The sequence below is a fragment of the Vidua chalybeata genome, chromosome 20, assembly GCF_026979565.1.
Source record: "Vidua chalybeata isolate OUT-0048 chromosome 20, bVidCha1 merged haplotype, whole genome shotgun sequence".
Taxonomy (NCBI): Eukaryota; Metazoa; Chordata; class Aves; order Passeriformes; family Viduidae; genus Vidua; species Vidua chalybeata.
In genome coordinates this window covers 6043755-6055838 of record NC_071549.1, presented here as the reverse complement: position 1 = coordinate 6055838, position 12084 = coordinate 6043755, and the positions used below count along the sequence as shown (strand labels likewise).

The window sequence follows — 12084 nt, the reverse complement described above, 5'->3', positions numbered from 1 at the left end:
AGTTACATCCCCTGATGTAAAAGATGTTGAAATTCCTGCTCTTTCACCTCTTTTTAAGTGAAGAAACTGCCAACAAGCAATTTTTTTGTCGTGAATTATCTTAACTCTTGACTGTGGTATCCCTTTATCGTTTCTGCTGTGTATAGAAACAGCTTCATTAATACAATAGTTAATAAATTACTTTAGAAATTAATTTCTTCATTAGAGACATTAGAGACATTAATTAATGTCTCTAAAGCAAGGAGACTCAGCCCCTGGGTGGGGATGAGGGGGCAGGAGGGACCCTCGCTTCTTTCTTTGGGGTGAAAATCACAGAATCACAGAACGGTTGGGGTTGAAAGGGACTTCTGGACATCATCCAAGGAGCACATCCAGGTGGGGTTGGAATGTCTCCAGAGAGGGACACTGCAGGTTCAGAGCTCTGCCACCCTCAACATAAAGAAATTCTTTCTCGTGTTGAGGGGAAACTTGTTGTGTTTTAGTTTATGGCCATTACTCCTTTTCAGGCATCACCAAAATGAATCCAGTCCCATCCTCTGGCACCCCTTGGAGATATTTCTGTGGATCGATGGGATCCCTTCTCTGCTCCAGAGAGAGGATCCCATGAATCCATAGAAATAAAATAAAATCTGTAACTCTACTGAAGGGCTGAATTCCGAGAGGCTTTTGGAAGCTCCTTTTCCACAGAGAACGATTCCCTGAAGGCTGGAACACTTCTCACGGCGATTTGGGTGTTTATTGTGACTGAGGGTGCCACGGGTGCAGGTTTATTGTGCTTTAGGTGTTTATTGAGACCGATGGTCCCTCACAGATTTAGGCGTTTATTGAGACCGATGGTCCCTCACAGATTTAGGTGTTTACTGAGACCGATGGTCCCTCACAGATTTAGGTGTTTACTGAGACCGATGGTCCCTCACAGATTTAGGTGTTTATTGAGACCGATGGTCCCTCACAGATTTAGATGCTTATCGTGGCTCAGGATCCTACAAGAGCGGATTTATCGCTATGTAGGTGCGTATTGTGGCAGGAAGTCCCACAAAGACGTGGGTTTAACGCTATTTCGGTGTTTATTGTGACTGAGGATCCTACAAAGGCAGGTTTATCACGATATAAGAATTTATTATGACCGAGGATCCTGCGCGCGCGTATTTATCACAATTTAGGTGCTTACTGTGGCTGAAAATCCGGCACATGCAGGTCCATCGCTATTCAAACTTTTATTATGACCAAGAGCCCCCCAAGCACGGGTTTAACCGCAGTTTAGGTGTTTATTTATTTACTGTGACCGCCGCTCCCGCGCGGCGCCTCAGGCGGGAGGAGGGGGCGTGGCCTCCGCTCAGCCCCGCCCCACGCGCGGCGTTCCGGAAGTGACGTAGCACGCGGTGACCTTCAGAGGCGGCGTGCGGGTGTTGGGCCAGGCCGCGCCGCTCGGGGCTTCCTCCGGTTCCCTCCGCGCCGCTCGGGGCTTCCTCCGCTTCCCGCCGCCATGCCCAGGGGCAACCGCAGCCGCACGTCCCGCGTGGCGTCCCCCGCTAGGTGAGGGCGGCCGGGCCCCCTCTCCTTCTCTCCTCTCCCCCGCGCAGGCCGCAGTGGCCTGGCCGCCATTGTGCGGGCGGGTGACGCACCGGGGTGGTGGCAGCGCCCGGCTGGTTTGAGCTGGGCTGGCTATGGGTTCGCGGAGCGGGGTTGGGCGATTTGGGGCATGGAAGTGGGTCTGCTTGGCAGCAGGGCCTGCACACCAACACCATGGTAATTTGGGTCAAATTACCAAACAAGTTTTGGGTCAAATTGGATTTTTCCCCAAAACAGCAGGGGAATAACCAGGCAGAAAGAAGCCTGTAATCCGGACCCTGTGTTGCATAAGACGCTTACCAGAACACCGAGTTCTTTCCTTCAGCGTGTAGCAGGGGTGTGTGTAATCGCAGCGTGATCCCGGGGCCTCCTGTGCAGCGCACTCTGACACCGCGTGTCCCTTCCAGCTCGGGACATGGCGTGCCTCAGGAGGAACGGCGAACTCCTGGCCCTGCGGCCGTGTGGCCTCGGCGTGGTTTGGGATGATGATGATGATGATGAAGTGATGTTTCCCTTTGTGTCCCTGCAGCCGGGCACCCCCGAGGAGAGCCCCGTCTCCATCACCGGCTCCTCGGGCCTCTGTCCCCGCAGCGGCTCCGCCTTCTGCCGTGGCGGCCCCGGCCCCGAAGCAGCCGGGGCTGATGGCCCAGATGGCCACAACTGCTGCCGGGGTGGCCGTGGGCTCGGCCGTGGGACACACCATCGGCCACGCCATCACCGGAGGGTTCAGTGGAGGGGGCAGCTCCGAAGCTGCCAGGCCTGATATCACTTACCAGGTGAGGGGGAGCACGGCTGGACACTGACTGGTGGCAGCTCAGCTCCACCTGGGCTGAGGGAGTCACAGCTGGGATGCTTAAAGTCTATATATATATATTAAAAATATATAGTGTGTAGCTACAGACTGAATCTCCCAGGTAACTCACCATGAGTCATCTTACAAAGAGTTCAGAGGGATGTGTGGCAAGGTGTTGGTGTTACTTTCTACTGTATTCCTCTGATTCAGGCAGGACTTCCATGTTCCACGTCTGATGCTGGGGAGACCTTTGCTCAGGTGCCATCCAGAGTTACCTGAATGTATCAAAATCACTCAAGTGTTTGTAATTTAAAAAGCTGCTCTGAATGTGGCATTCTTCTGCTGGAAAATTGTTTTGTATTTTAGCCCTTCATTTTTTCTCCATTAAAAAAAAAAAAAAGATTTTGACTGAAATGCAGGGAAGAACCCTCAGCAAGCAGCGTGGGGGTGTTTGGCTTTCTTGGAAGGGTCCTTACAGAGCCATTTGGTGTTTCAGGAGCCCCAGGCCGCTCAGGCTGCCCAGCAGCAGCAGTATGGTCCTTGCCAGTATGAGATTAAACAATTCCTGGAGTGTGCCCAGAACCAGACTGACCTCAAGCTGTGCGAGGGCTTCAGCGAGGTGCTCAAGCAGTGCAGGGTTGCCAATGGTAAGTACACTGTTAAATGGGATAATCAGTAAAAGTATCATGGGAATGATGTCCTGGGGGTTTGATCCAGCTGGGGGCTGGTGAAGGTGCTCTGAAGTCAGGTAAAGCAGCTGCTGTTCTGTTGGGCTTCGTGCTTGGGTGCTGTGGGGTGGAGAGGGTGAATTCCTGATGTTTTGTGCTGGTGCATGGATTGGAGATGACTGGAAAAGTGGCAGCAGCACATTTGGGGCACTAGCAGAGCTCTAAGGACTACAAAACCATCCTGTCCTTGGGAGGAAGGAGGCAGCTGTGCACCAGTGCAGATGTCTGCAGCTCAGCATATCCCAGCAAATGCATGAGGGAAGAGGGAACACCCTGACAAATCTGTCCTGTGGCAGGGAAAACACCTTCCATTCAGGGATCCAGGATTTACTGAGATACCTCCTTAGCCTTCCATTCAGGGATCCAAAACTCACTGAGAAAATTCTTTCCATTTCAGGTTTGGCCTAAGCCTGCACAAGGAGGCTGCTGAAGATCATCTTGCAAGAACTGACCTGTGAATGAAAAACAAAAAGCTTCAGTAATAAAGTTTAAAGCTGTCTGGTATCTTGTTAGTTCATATATTCACACTCTCATTCCTGTGGCTTGACTCCTGCCATAGCTGCCTCTGATGTGATCCAGCTTCACAGCTGCAACTTAATTTAGCACAAAATGGAAGAGTGAATAATAAAGCAGAATGAGCTAATGTGGGTTTAACTGGTTTTGCTGATTGTCGTGTTGAATGTATGTAATGTCTATAAATAAACTTCTCTCTCTAGAAGTACCTTGCCTTAGCTGAGTTTGAGTGCTGGAGTAGAAGGGTGAGGAGGTGAGAATTGATTTTGGCAGGGAGTTCTGCAGGTGTTTGTTTTCATGCTGTAATAGGGCTGAGCCATGAGAGATGAGCCCGTGGCTTTCCCTCCTGCCTGGCTCAGGCACGTGACAAAGCCACTGCTGCTACATGAAAATAATAATTGTTTTTAAAGTATTTTCTGATGCAAAGTGCAAACCCTTCCCATTGGAGGGAGCAGCCACTGAAATCCTTGGGGCTGGTAAAGTAAACACCCTCCTGGATGCCAATGGAAAAACCTGGATAAGCTATGCTCCCACCAGGAATGGTGGTGGGGAATAATCCTGCTCTGAGAAGTGCAGTTTCTTTTAAAGATACTTTTCCCTAGCATGACCTGTTTTCCCTTAAGTGCTGTTAGCTGTTCTGCCTGTTCCTAAAGCACTTCACCTCTCACCTGCAGTTCCAGGAACTGAAAAGTAAATCCGTGTTCAGAGGGAGAGGAGTCACCTCCCACAGGGGGGATGCGGACAGAACTGCCTGTCCTGGTGGCAGGAGCAGCTTTACCTCTGCTGACCCAGCTCCCGTCTCATTTCCGGGGTAAAAAAACTGAAGTTAAACCCGTGGGTGGTTTGGGCCACTCTGTGACAAGAGGAAATGGCCTTAAGCTGATAGAGGGGACATTCAGTTAGCTATTAGGGGGAGAAAAAAAAAATCACTGGGTGGTCAGGCATTGGAATAGTTTCCCAGAGGAGTTGTGGAGTCACCATCCCTAGAGATTTTTCTCTAGGGATGTAAGTCAGGTCCAAGAGGCGCCCGGACCCGGCGCTGGGTGCGGGCAGAGCGGCTCGGTGCTTACGGCGGCAGCGCTGGGGCCGGCTGCTCTGAAGGCTCCCTCCCACCTTTCCCGATTCCCCGGCTCGCTCCGCGCTCCCAGCCCGTCCCGCAGCCCCTCCCGGCCGAGCCTCTCCGTGCCGGGGGCATTCCCCGCTCCCGGCGGCCCCACAGCAACGCCCCCGGGGAGGAGCGGCCGGGGCCGCGCCGCGCTCGGCGGCGGAAGGGTTAAACCGGGGAAGTGCCGCAGCTCCGGGGCGGCCCCCGGCCCCCCCTTGCCGGTTGCCCGGCCATGCCCGCCCGGCGCCCTCCGCTGCCAACTCGCGCTGCGCTTTCTGCGGGGCCGGGCGGCGGCGGCCGGCCCTGAGCGCTCGGCTCCCGGCGGCTCCCGGCGGCTCCCGGCGGCAGGCCCCGGCCCAGCCCGGCGCTGCCCTCAGCGAGGTGAGGAGCCGGCGGCGCTGAGGGAGGGTTGTGAGGGGGGGGTCCTGCCCCGGAAAACTCCCGTGCTCAGCGTTCTTTGTCTCCGGGTCAGCGGCGGAGGGTCGGGGCTGGAGCGCCCCGGGGCTGAGGGAGAGGGGCCGCATTGCCCTGCCGGCCTTAAAGCTTATTTTTTCTTGAGCTGTGCGGGTTTATCCCGATGGATATTCGAATATCTTTGTCCTCCTCAGCGATCCCCCCGTTTGGCGGCTGCGGGCGGGGGGCGATGCCCAGCGCCTCACCCTCACTGTTCCTCCCGGCAGAAAATCCCCTCTCGCCCCCCCCCGCACTCTGCTGATGAACCCAGAGTGTCCCGTTAGAGCCCTGCACCTGCTGCTTTTATAATTCCAGGCTGTTTTAAACAAACTCCCGGGTTCTTCCCTCCCAGGAGAAGGCAGCACGCAGATTCCAGGCTTCTCCCGGCAGGGCTCCGTGGATGCTCCCCAGCCTCCAGCCCTTCCCCACAACACCAACCCCCAGGACCTGGATTTTCAACAATAATCAGATTTTGGTTACCCCCCCCCCCCCCCCCACCTCAGAGATATTTTATTTTCCCTACTTCCTGGTCCTGCCTCTCCTTTGTGATTTCAGTTTGGTTTGGCATTACTCTCTGTATTTCCAACAACTAAAATTTTGTAAGTTAAGCTCATGTCTGTTTAGAAATGGCTCCAGCCCATGTTAGACATCCCTGGCAGCAGCAGCCAGACACCCAAAACAACACTTTGGTCCTTAAAACCAGGTCAGGACAGATAACACATTGCTAATGAGATTTAAATGTACTTAGAGCTGCCAGTGCCCTGGCAGAGTTGTTGAGAGGAGGGCAAAGGGAAGCTCACAGAGCTGGGGATCTCCTGCCCACCTCTGTCCCCTCCCCAGTGACAAACTGTCATCCCAAAGGGACACTTTTGCTGCCCAGGCTTGTAAGAACTGCTTTCCAACCTATCTGCTTGGAGTCCGTGTAGGGGCACAGAAACAAGCTGTATAAACCCCCCACAAGCCTGAAATAGGAAAAAGAAATGGGACAAGAGCCTTTCAGGAGTAGTGGAGGCTGCTGGCAGCCACACCGGAGTGGCTGAGGGAGCTCTTTGAGCTGCTGCCCTCACGCTGGCTCAGCTCCCACTGTCCCCAGTCCCTCTGTCCCCACCTGCACCCTGCCCTACCCAGCCCTTCTTGCTGCTTCACTGACCCTCACCACCTCTTTTTCCTCCTCAGTGCATTTCTGTTCCCTTTAAACATTATTTTCCCTCTTTATTCTCAGCCAAAGACAATTTTGTCATCTCAAAAATAGTAAGGAAAAGAAAGAGAAAAACAACAGGGGCTGATTCCAGCTTCCAGATTCCACTTGGGGTGGTGTTGGTGTGGGGTGGTGTTTCTGGAGGCTGCTGCTGTGAGCTGGGCAGAGGGAAGGGATGAGATTTTGGGGTGCTGCAGCATTTCCCAAAGCCTTGGGCCCAGCCAGGCTGGTTCTGCCCCTGGGGACAGCCAGGCTATGAGGGAATCTCCTGTTCCCTTGGGATCTCTGCAGCATCCCAAGGGCAGAGCTTGGCTTTTCCAAGCAGCAAAATACCCCTTTTGGTTGGTCCAGGATCTTCCTTCTCTTCTTTCCTCCTCAATGTTTTTTCTTCCACAAGGGATTGATGATCCCAGCTCTGGGGGCAGTGAGTGCCCATCCTGGCTCTTTTTCCCTTGCAGCTCCTTTCTGCCCTTAGACAAGCCCAGAGTGCTGCCTGACAGGAGCCAGAGATGACCAAGGAAGAAGATCTACCAGACTGGAACTCATCCAAGGAGTTTTATGAAAAATATGAGCCGAAGGAGGTTTTGGGCAGGTAAAGCTTTATTTTTGGCAAGCGGCTTGTTTTGGTTTCACGTCCTCCAGTGCCAGATAGGAACAGTGTTCCCTGGGAATCTGATACAAACAGGGCCCACAGCAGCGTGGGGCTAAAAATAGCATGGAACAGCACTTTCCATCAGCTCAAAACCTTCTGTCCCACCAAGACAGGGTGACAGAGCGAGACCTGCTGGTGCATGAAAATCCCAGCCAGCCCAGGTGCCGGTGGCTGGGCAGGCAGGGATGGAACCATTCCCCCTTTTGTCCCTGTTGTCCCTGGCAGGGGGGTGAGCAGCGTGGTCCGGCGGTGCATCCACAAAATCACGAGGCAGGAATACGCCGTGAAGATCATCGACATCACGGCGGGGAACATCTCCCCCAAGGAGGTGCAGGAGCTGCGGGAAGCCACCACCAAGGAGATCGACATCCTCCGCAAGGTCTCGGGCCACCCCAACGTCAGTAAGTCAGGCCTTGAGCATCCACTCAAGGGCAATTTCTGCCCTGTTTGTTCCTCAGGGTGTCCCCAGGAAGGGTTTTTGGGGTGAAATCCCTGGGTGATGCCAGGCACCCGCTCAGAGCATTGTTTGCTCTCCCCCCACGCACACACCCCAGCAGTGCCCCCCATGTTGTCTCCCAAGCACAACACTTGTGAGGATCAGCTCTTCATTAACTCAATTAGCAGTTTAATCAGATTTTTAGTCCGTTGATGGACAGGAACACTGTGCTCACAGCCCCTGTGCTTTATTACAGTCCAGCTGAAGGACAGCTATGAATCCAGCACCTTCTTCTTCTTGGTGTTTGACCTGTAAGTACCAGCTGGCTCAGCACCCTAGGCCCACCCCCTCTCTGCAGATTGTTCCCAACTTTTTATGGCCCAAAAATGGCAAAGTGGAGGGACAAGCAGCCCTTAAGGTAGAATCAAGCCCCAATTACTGCAAGCTCATTGCAGCTCTGCTGCCAGCACTGTTTTCCCTGTCAGCAGCTCAGCACTGCTCGGGTTTCCCTGTAACCTTTGGTGGTAGTTTCATGCATCCCTGAGGGTTATTTATATGCTCAGTGGGACCAGGGTGTCTGCAAAGCCACAATTCCCAATGCCAGGACAGTGCAGTGGATGTCAGAGCAGTGGGATGGCACTGGGAGAGCCCCATCCCTGACCCATCTTTGATGGTTGGACTTGGTGATCTTAAAGATCTTTTCCAACCTTAACAATTGTGTTTCTATCCAAAACCTGCCCTCTCCAGACACAGCTTCTTCTCCTGCCTGATATTTTACTGAAATATATAAAGGCATTTTTACCCTTTTTCATGAAAGTTATTTTGGGCTGTTAAGTGGCACAGACCCCTGATTAATCCTCCCCAGGGACTCAGGGCTGGTTTGCTGTTGCAGCTCAGCCTCTGCCTGACTCTGTTTCCCATCCCTCATGCAGGATGAAGAGAGGGGAGCTCTTTGACTACCTCACTGAGAAAGTCACCTTGAGCGAGAAAGAAACCAGGTAAGGCCAGGTGCAGAGGGGTGAAAATCACCTTGAAGAGCAGAGCGTGGGCTTGAGGGGAGAGCACACCACCCTGGGCTGTGTCCCTGTGCACTGTCCCTGTCCCCTTCCCTGGGATCACGGTGCCAGTGGGTATTTGGGACAGGGAATGAGCTGTCCCCATCCCCAGGAAGATCATGCGAGCGCTGCTGGAAGTGATCCAGTACCTGCACTCCATCAACATCGTCCACCGGGACCTGAAGCCGGAGAACATCCTGCTGGATGATGACATGAACATCAAGCTGACAGACTTTGGCTTCTCCTGCCAGCTGAACGAGAATGAGAAGCTCAAAGGTAGGGGGCTGGTGAGGTGGGGGCATGCTGGGCTGGTGAGTTCTTCCAGCCCCACTTTCTCCTTGTCACCAGCCTCCCCTGGGTGTGCAAATTGGTGCTGTTTGGCTGCTTTTGCTGTCCTCACACACAAGTTCTGCCTGCACACAGCTTCCACACCTCTCTTCTTGCCATGAAAGTACTGCTGCTCTTTAGGAAAACCATCCTAATCCATTCCACTTATTTTTTCCTCCAGTTGATCCCCATTACTTCATCCACTTACTACCCCAACTTGTTTCCTCCAACTCCTACATGCAAAGAGCCACATATCCAACAACAGGCATCCCCTCTCACAACCATCCATATAATTTTTTCCCCTCACTTTTTATCCACAATAATTCACCAAAAAAAGTCACCAGGTTGCAATTCCTCCCTGTGAGCACCATCCCTGCAAAGATCCCACCATGGGCTGCCTGGAGGTGGGTGGGAATGGCACCTGGGTTGATGCTCTGCCCTGTGTCCCTGTCCCCACAGAGATCTGTGGCACTCCTGGCTACCTGGCCCCCGAGATCCTGCAGTGCTCCATGGATGATGAGCACCAAGGCTACGGGAAGGAGGTGGATATGTGAGTGAGAAGCTGTTCCATAAACACACACACGTGGTTTGAGGCACAGCCAGAACTGTGCCCATGGGGACTGTTTGAGTGTTTGGAAAGAATTAAATGATGTACCAGAAGTCAGTACTGGTGGCTGTGAGGGGCTGTCTGGGTCACCAGGGGTTTCTGGCACAGAGCAGGGAGAGAAGCAGCCTGGGGACAAGCCCATCTTCCCACTTTGCCCCATTGTGGGAGGGAAAGCAACACTTTCATTCATGGAAGTCAACTTAGGCTGAGCTCCAAGACATGGAGATTTTAAACACACCTTGTGCAGCCCCTGAGAGAGCACCCAGCTCAGGGCAGCCCACCAGAGTTCTGCAGGGACTTTGCCATCACCTCTGGTGGCTGCAGTGGTCAGAGTTGTGACACACACCAGGGCATTCCATCCCCTTTCCAATCTGAGCCAGGACACCTGGCACTGCACAGCCTGACCTGTGCCCGAGGGCATCCAGCCTGGCTGGCATCACCAAGCCCTATTCCCTTCTCTAAAAAACTCTGCAAGGGTCAAATACTCCCTCTCAAGGCATCCTCCTGCAGCATCCAGGCAGCAGCTCCCCATCAGCTCAGCTCAAACCCCCTCCAGCCGTGAGCTCAGCCCCCTCCCCAGGCACAGGCAGGGCAGTTCCCTGCTGGTTTTCCAGGCGTGGCCACCCCTGGGGCGCAGAGCCAGCTGGGTGCCCCGGGGGTGGCACAGGGCTGCTGGAGGCTCGGTGTGGGCTGCCCACAGGTGGAGCACCGGGGTGATCATGTACACCCTGCTGGCCGGCTCGCCGCCCTTCTGGCACCGCAAGCAGATGCTGATGCTGCGCATGATCATGAACGGCGATTACCAGTTCGGCTCCCCGGAGTGGGACGACCGCTCCGACACCGTCAAGGACCTGGTAGGTGCTTGGGCTGGGAGAACCTGGAGTGGAGGGGGTGCTGCAGAGCCCTGGGATACCCCAAACTGAGCGGGTGCCCCTGCAGATCTCGCGGTTCCTGGTGGTGGACCCGCAGCAGCGGTACACGGCGGGCGAGGCGCTGGCACACCCCTTCTTCCAGCAGTACGACGTGGAGGAGGTCCGGCACTTCAGCCCCTTCCGCAAATTCAAGGTGGGGATGAGGCTGGGAGCTGCAGGAGCCAGCAGTGGGATGGGTTTGGGAGAAACTGGGGGTTGGGTAAGGCTGATGGGGTGGGTTTTGGGAGGATGCGGCAGCCTGGGTGCAGACCAGGCACTCCCTGACAGGAGGGAGTTAAGGGAGAAGGGAGAAACTGCCTCTCACCTCAAAAAATAACCACTGAAAGAGCTGGAGAGCTCAGCCTGGAGAAGAGAAGGCTCCAGGGAGACCTTAGAGCCCCTTCCATTGCCTAAAGAGGCTCCAAGAGACCTGGAGAGGGACTTTGGACAAGGGATGGAGTGACAGGGCAAGGGGGAATGGCTTCCCACTGCCAGAGGGCAGGGTCAGATGGGATAGTGGGAAGAAGTTCTTGGCTGTGAGGGTGGCAGAGGTTTCCCAGAGAAGCTGTGGCAGCTCCATCCCTGGAAGTGTCCACGGCCAGGTTGGACAGGGCTTGGAGCAACCTGGGATAGGCAAAGACATCCCTGCCCATGGCAGGGAGTAAAATGGGCTTTAAGTTCCCTTTTAACTCAAACCATGCTGTGATTCTGTGATTCTCTGGCATGAGCCCCTGCCCTTTGCCAGCCCCACAGGAACTAAACTGTGACAGGCACTGAGCTCCCTCCTGACTCCCCCACATGAGATAATGCACTGGGACCAGCTCATTGTGGGGATTCCCCTGGCTGCCAGGCTGTTGTGGGAGAATTCCTCTGAATCCCAGGCTGTTGTGGGGATTCCCCTGACTGCCAGGCTGTTGTGGGAGAACTCCCTTGAATGCCAGGCTGTTGTGGGAGAATTCCCCTGACTGCCAGGCTGTTGGGAGGATTCCCTTGAATGCCAGGCTGTTGTGGAAGAATTCCTCTGAATGCCAGGCTGTTGTGGGAGAATTCCTCTCAATCCCAGGCTGTTGTGGGGATTCCCCTGACTGCCAGGCTGTTGTGGGAGAATTCCTGTGGATGCCAGGCTGTTGTGGGGATTCCCCTGACTGCCAGGCTGTTGTGGGAGAATTCCTCTCAATCCCAGGCCGTTGTGGGGATTCCTCTGACTGCCAGGCTGTTGTGGGAGAATTCCTCTCAATCCCAGGCCATTGTGGGAGAATTCCCCTGACTGCCAGGCTGTTGTGGGAGAATTCCTGTGGATGCCAGGCTGTTGTGGAGATTCCCCTGACTGCCAGGCTGTTCCCTGTGCCCCAGGTGATCTGCCTGACCGTGCTGGCCTCGGTGAGGATTTACTACCAGTACCGGCTGGTGAAGTCGGTGACCAGGGAGCTGGTGGTCAGGGACCCCTACGCCCTCAAGCCCGTCCGCAAGCTCATCGACGCCTGCGCCTTCCGCACCTACCGCCACTGGGTGAAGAAGGGGGAGGCCCAGAACAGAGCTGCCCTCTTTGAGAACACCTGCAAGGCCATCCTGCTCACCCTGGCAACTGAGGAGGGGCTGTTCTGATCGCTGCCCCAGCCCCTGGTTTGGCTCACAGTGAAGTAAAATCTTGGAAAACAAACCGGTGATTTCTGGGGTTTTTAAATTTTCTTTCACTTGGCTCAGGACTGGTGCAAATACAAACCCAGCAAATAC

The 12084-nt window shown here is 54.6% G+C and overlaps 2 protein-coding genes across 3 annotated transcripts; both read left to right on the top strand.

Moving 5' to 3' along the window:
* The first annotated feature begins 1366 nt into the window (after window positions 1–1366).
* On the top strand, window positions 1367–3811 carry CHCHD2 (coiled-coil-helix-coiled-coil-helix domain containing 2). Its single transcript, XM_053961221.1, has 4 exons — window positions 1367–1536; window positions 2102–2348; window positions 2862–3012; window positions 3491–3811. The coding sequence occupies exons 1-4, from the start codon at window positions 1487–1489 to the stop codon at window positions 3499–3501; spliced, it is 459 nt and encodes a 152-aa protein (XP_053817196.1). The 5' UTR covers window positions 1367–1486; the 3' UTR covers window positions 3502–3811.
* An 891-nt stretch (window positions 3812–4702) lies between these two features.
* On the top strand, window positions 4703–12010 carry PHKG1 (phosphorylase kinase catalytic subunit gamma 1). Of its 2 annotated transcripts, none has more exons than XM_053961220.1 (10): window positions 4703–5092; window positions 6838–6954; window positions 7240–7415; window positions 7707–7761; window positions 8383–8448; window positions 8618–8781; window positions 9292–9382; window positions 10140–10293; window positions 10379–10504; window positions 11704–12010. In XM_053961220.1, exons 2-10 carry the CDS (start codon window positions 6872–6874, stop codon window positions 11953–11955), a joined length of 1167 nt encoding a protein of 388 aa, XP_053817195.1. In that variant the 5' UTR covers window positions 4703–5092; window positions 6838–6871; the 3' UTR covers window positions 11956–12010. The 2 variants fall into 2 exon arrangements, with proteins under 2 accessions (XP_053817195.1, XP_053817194.1); XM_053961219.1 differs by having other exon boundaries at window positions 4704–5092; window positions 6821–6954.
* The last annotated feature ends 74 nt before the right edge of the window (window positions 12011–12084 follow it).

What these genes read in the sequence shown, in the direction of transcription:
- CHCHD2 (XM_053961221.1), top strand. Translation starts at nt 1,487, where the DNA reads ATGCCCAGGGGCAACCGCAGCCGCACGTCCCGCGTGGCGTCCCCCGCT. An exon ending in CGCGTGGCGTCCCCCGCTAG is followed by an intron (nt 1,537 to 2,101) that starts GTGAGGGCGGCC and finishes GTGTCCCTGCAG; the next exon opens with CCGGGCACCCCCGAGGAGAG. An exon ending in GGCCTGATATCACTTACCAG is followed by an intron (nt 2,349 to 2,861) that starts GTGAGGGGGAGC and finishes TTGGTGTTTCAG; the next exon opens with GAGCCCCAGGCCGCTCAGGC.
- PHKG1 (XM_053961220.1), top strand. Translation starts at nt 6,872, where the DNA reads ATGACCAAGGAAGAAGATCTACCAGACTGGAACTCATCCAAGGAGTTT. An exon ending in CTCGGGCCACCCCAACGTCA is followed by an intron (nt 7,416 to 7,706) that starts GTAAGTCAGGCC and finishes GCTTTATTACAG; the next exon opens with TCCAGCTGAAGGACAGCTAT. An exon ending in CGAGAATGAGAAGCTCAAAG is followed by an intron (nt 8,782 to 9,291) that starts GTAGGGGGCTGG and finishes CTGTCCCCACAG; the next exon opens with AGATCTGTGGCACTCCTGGC.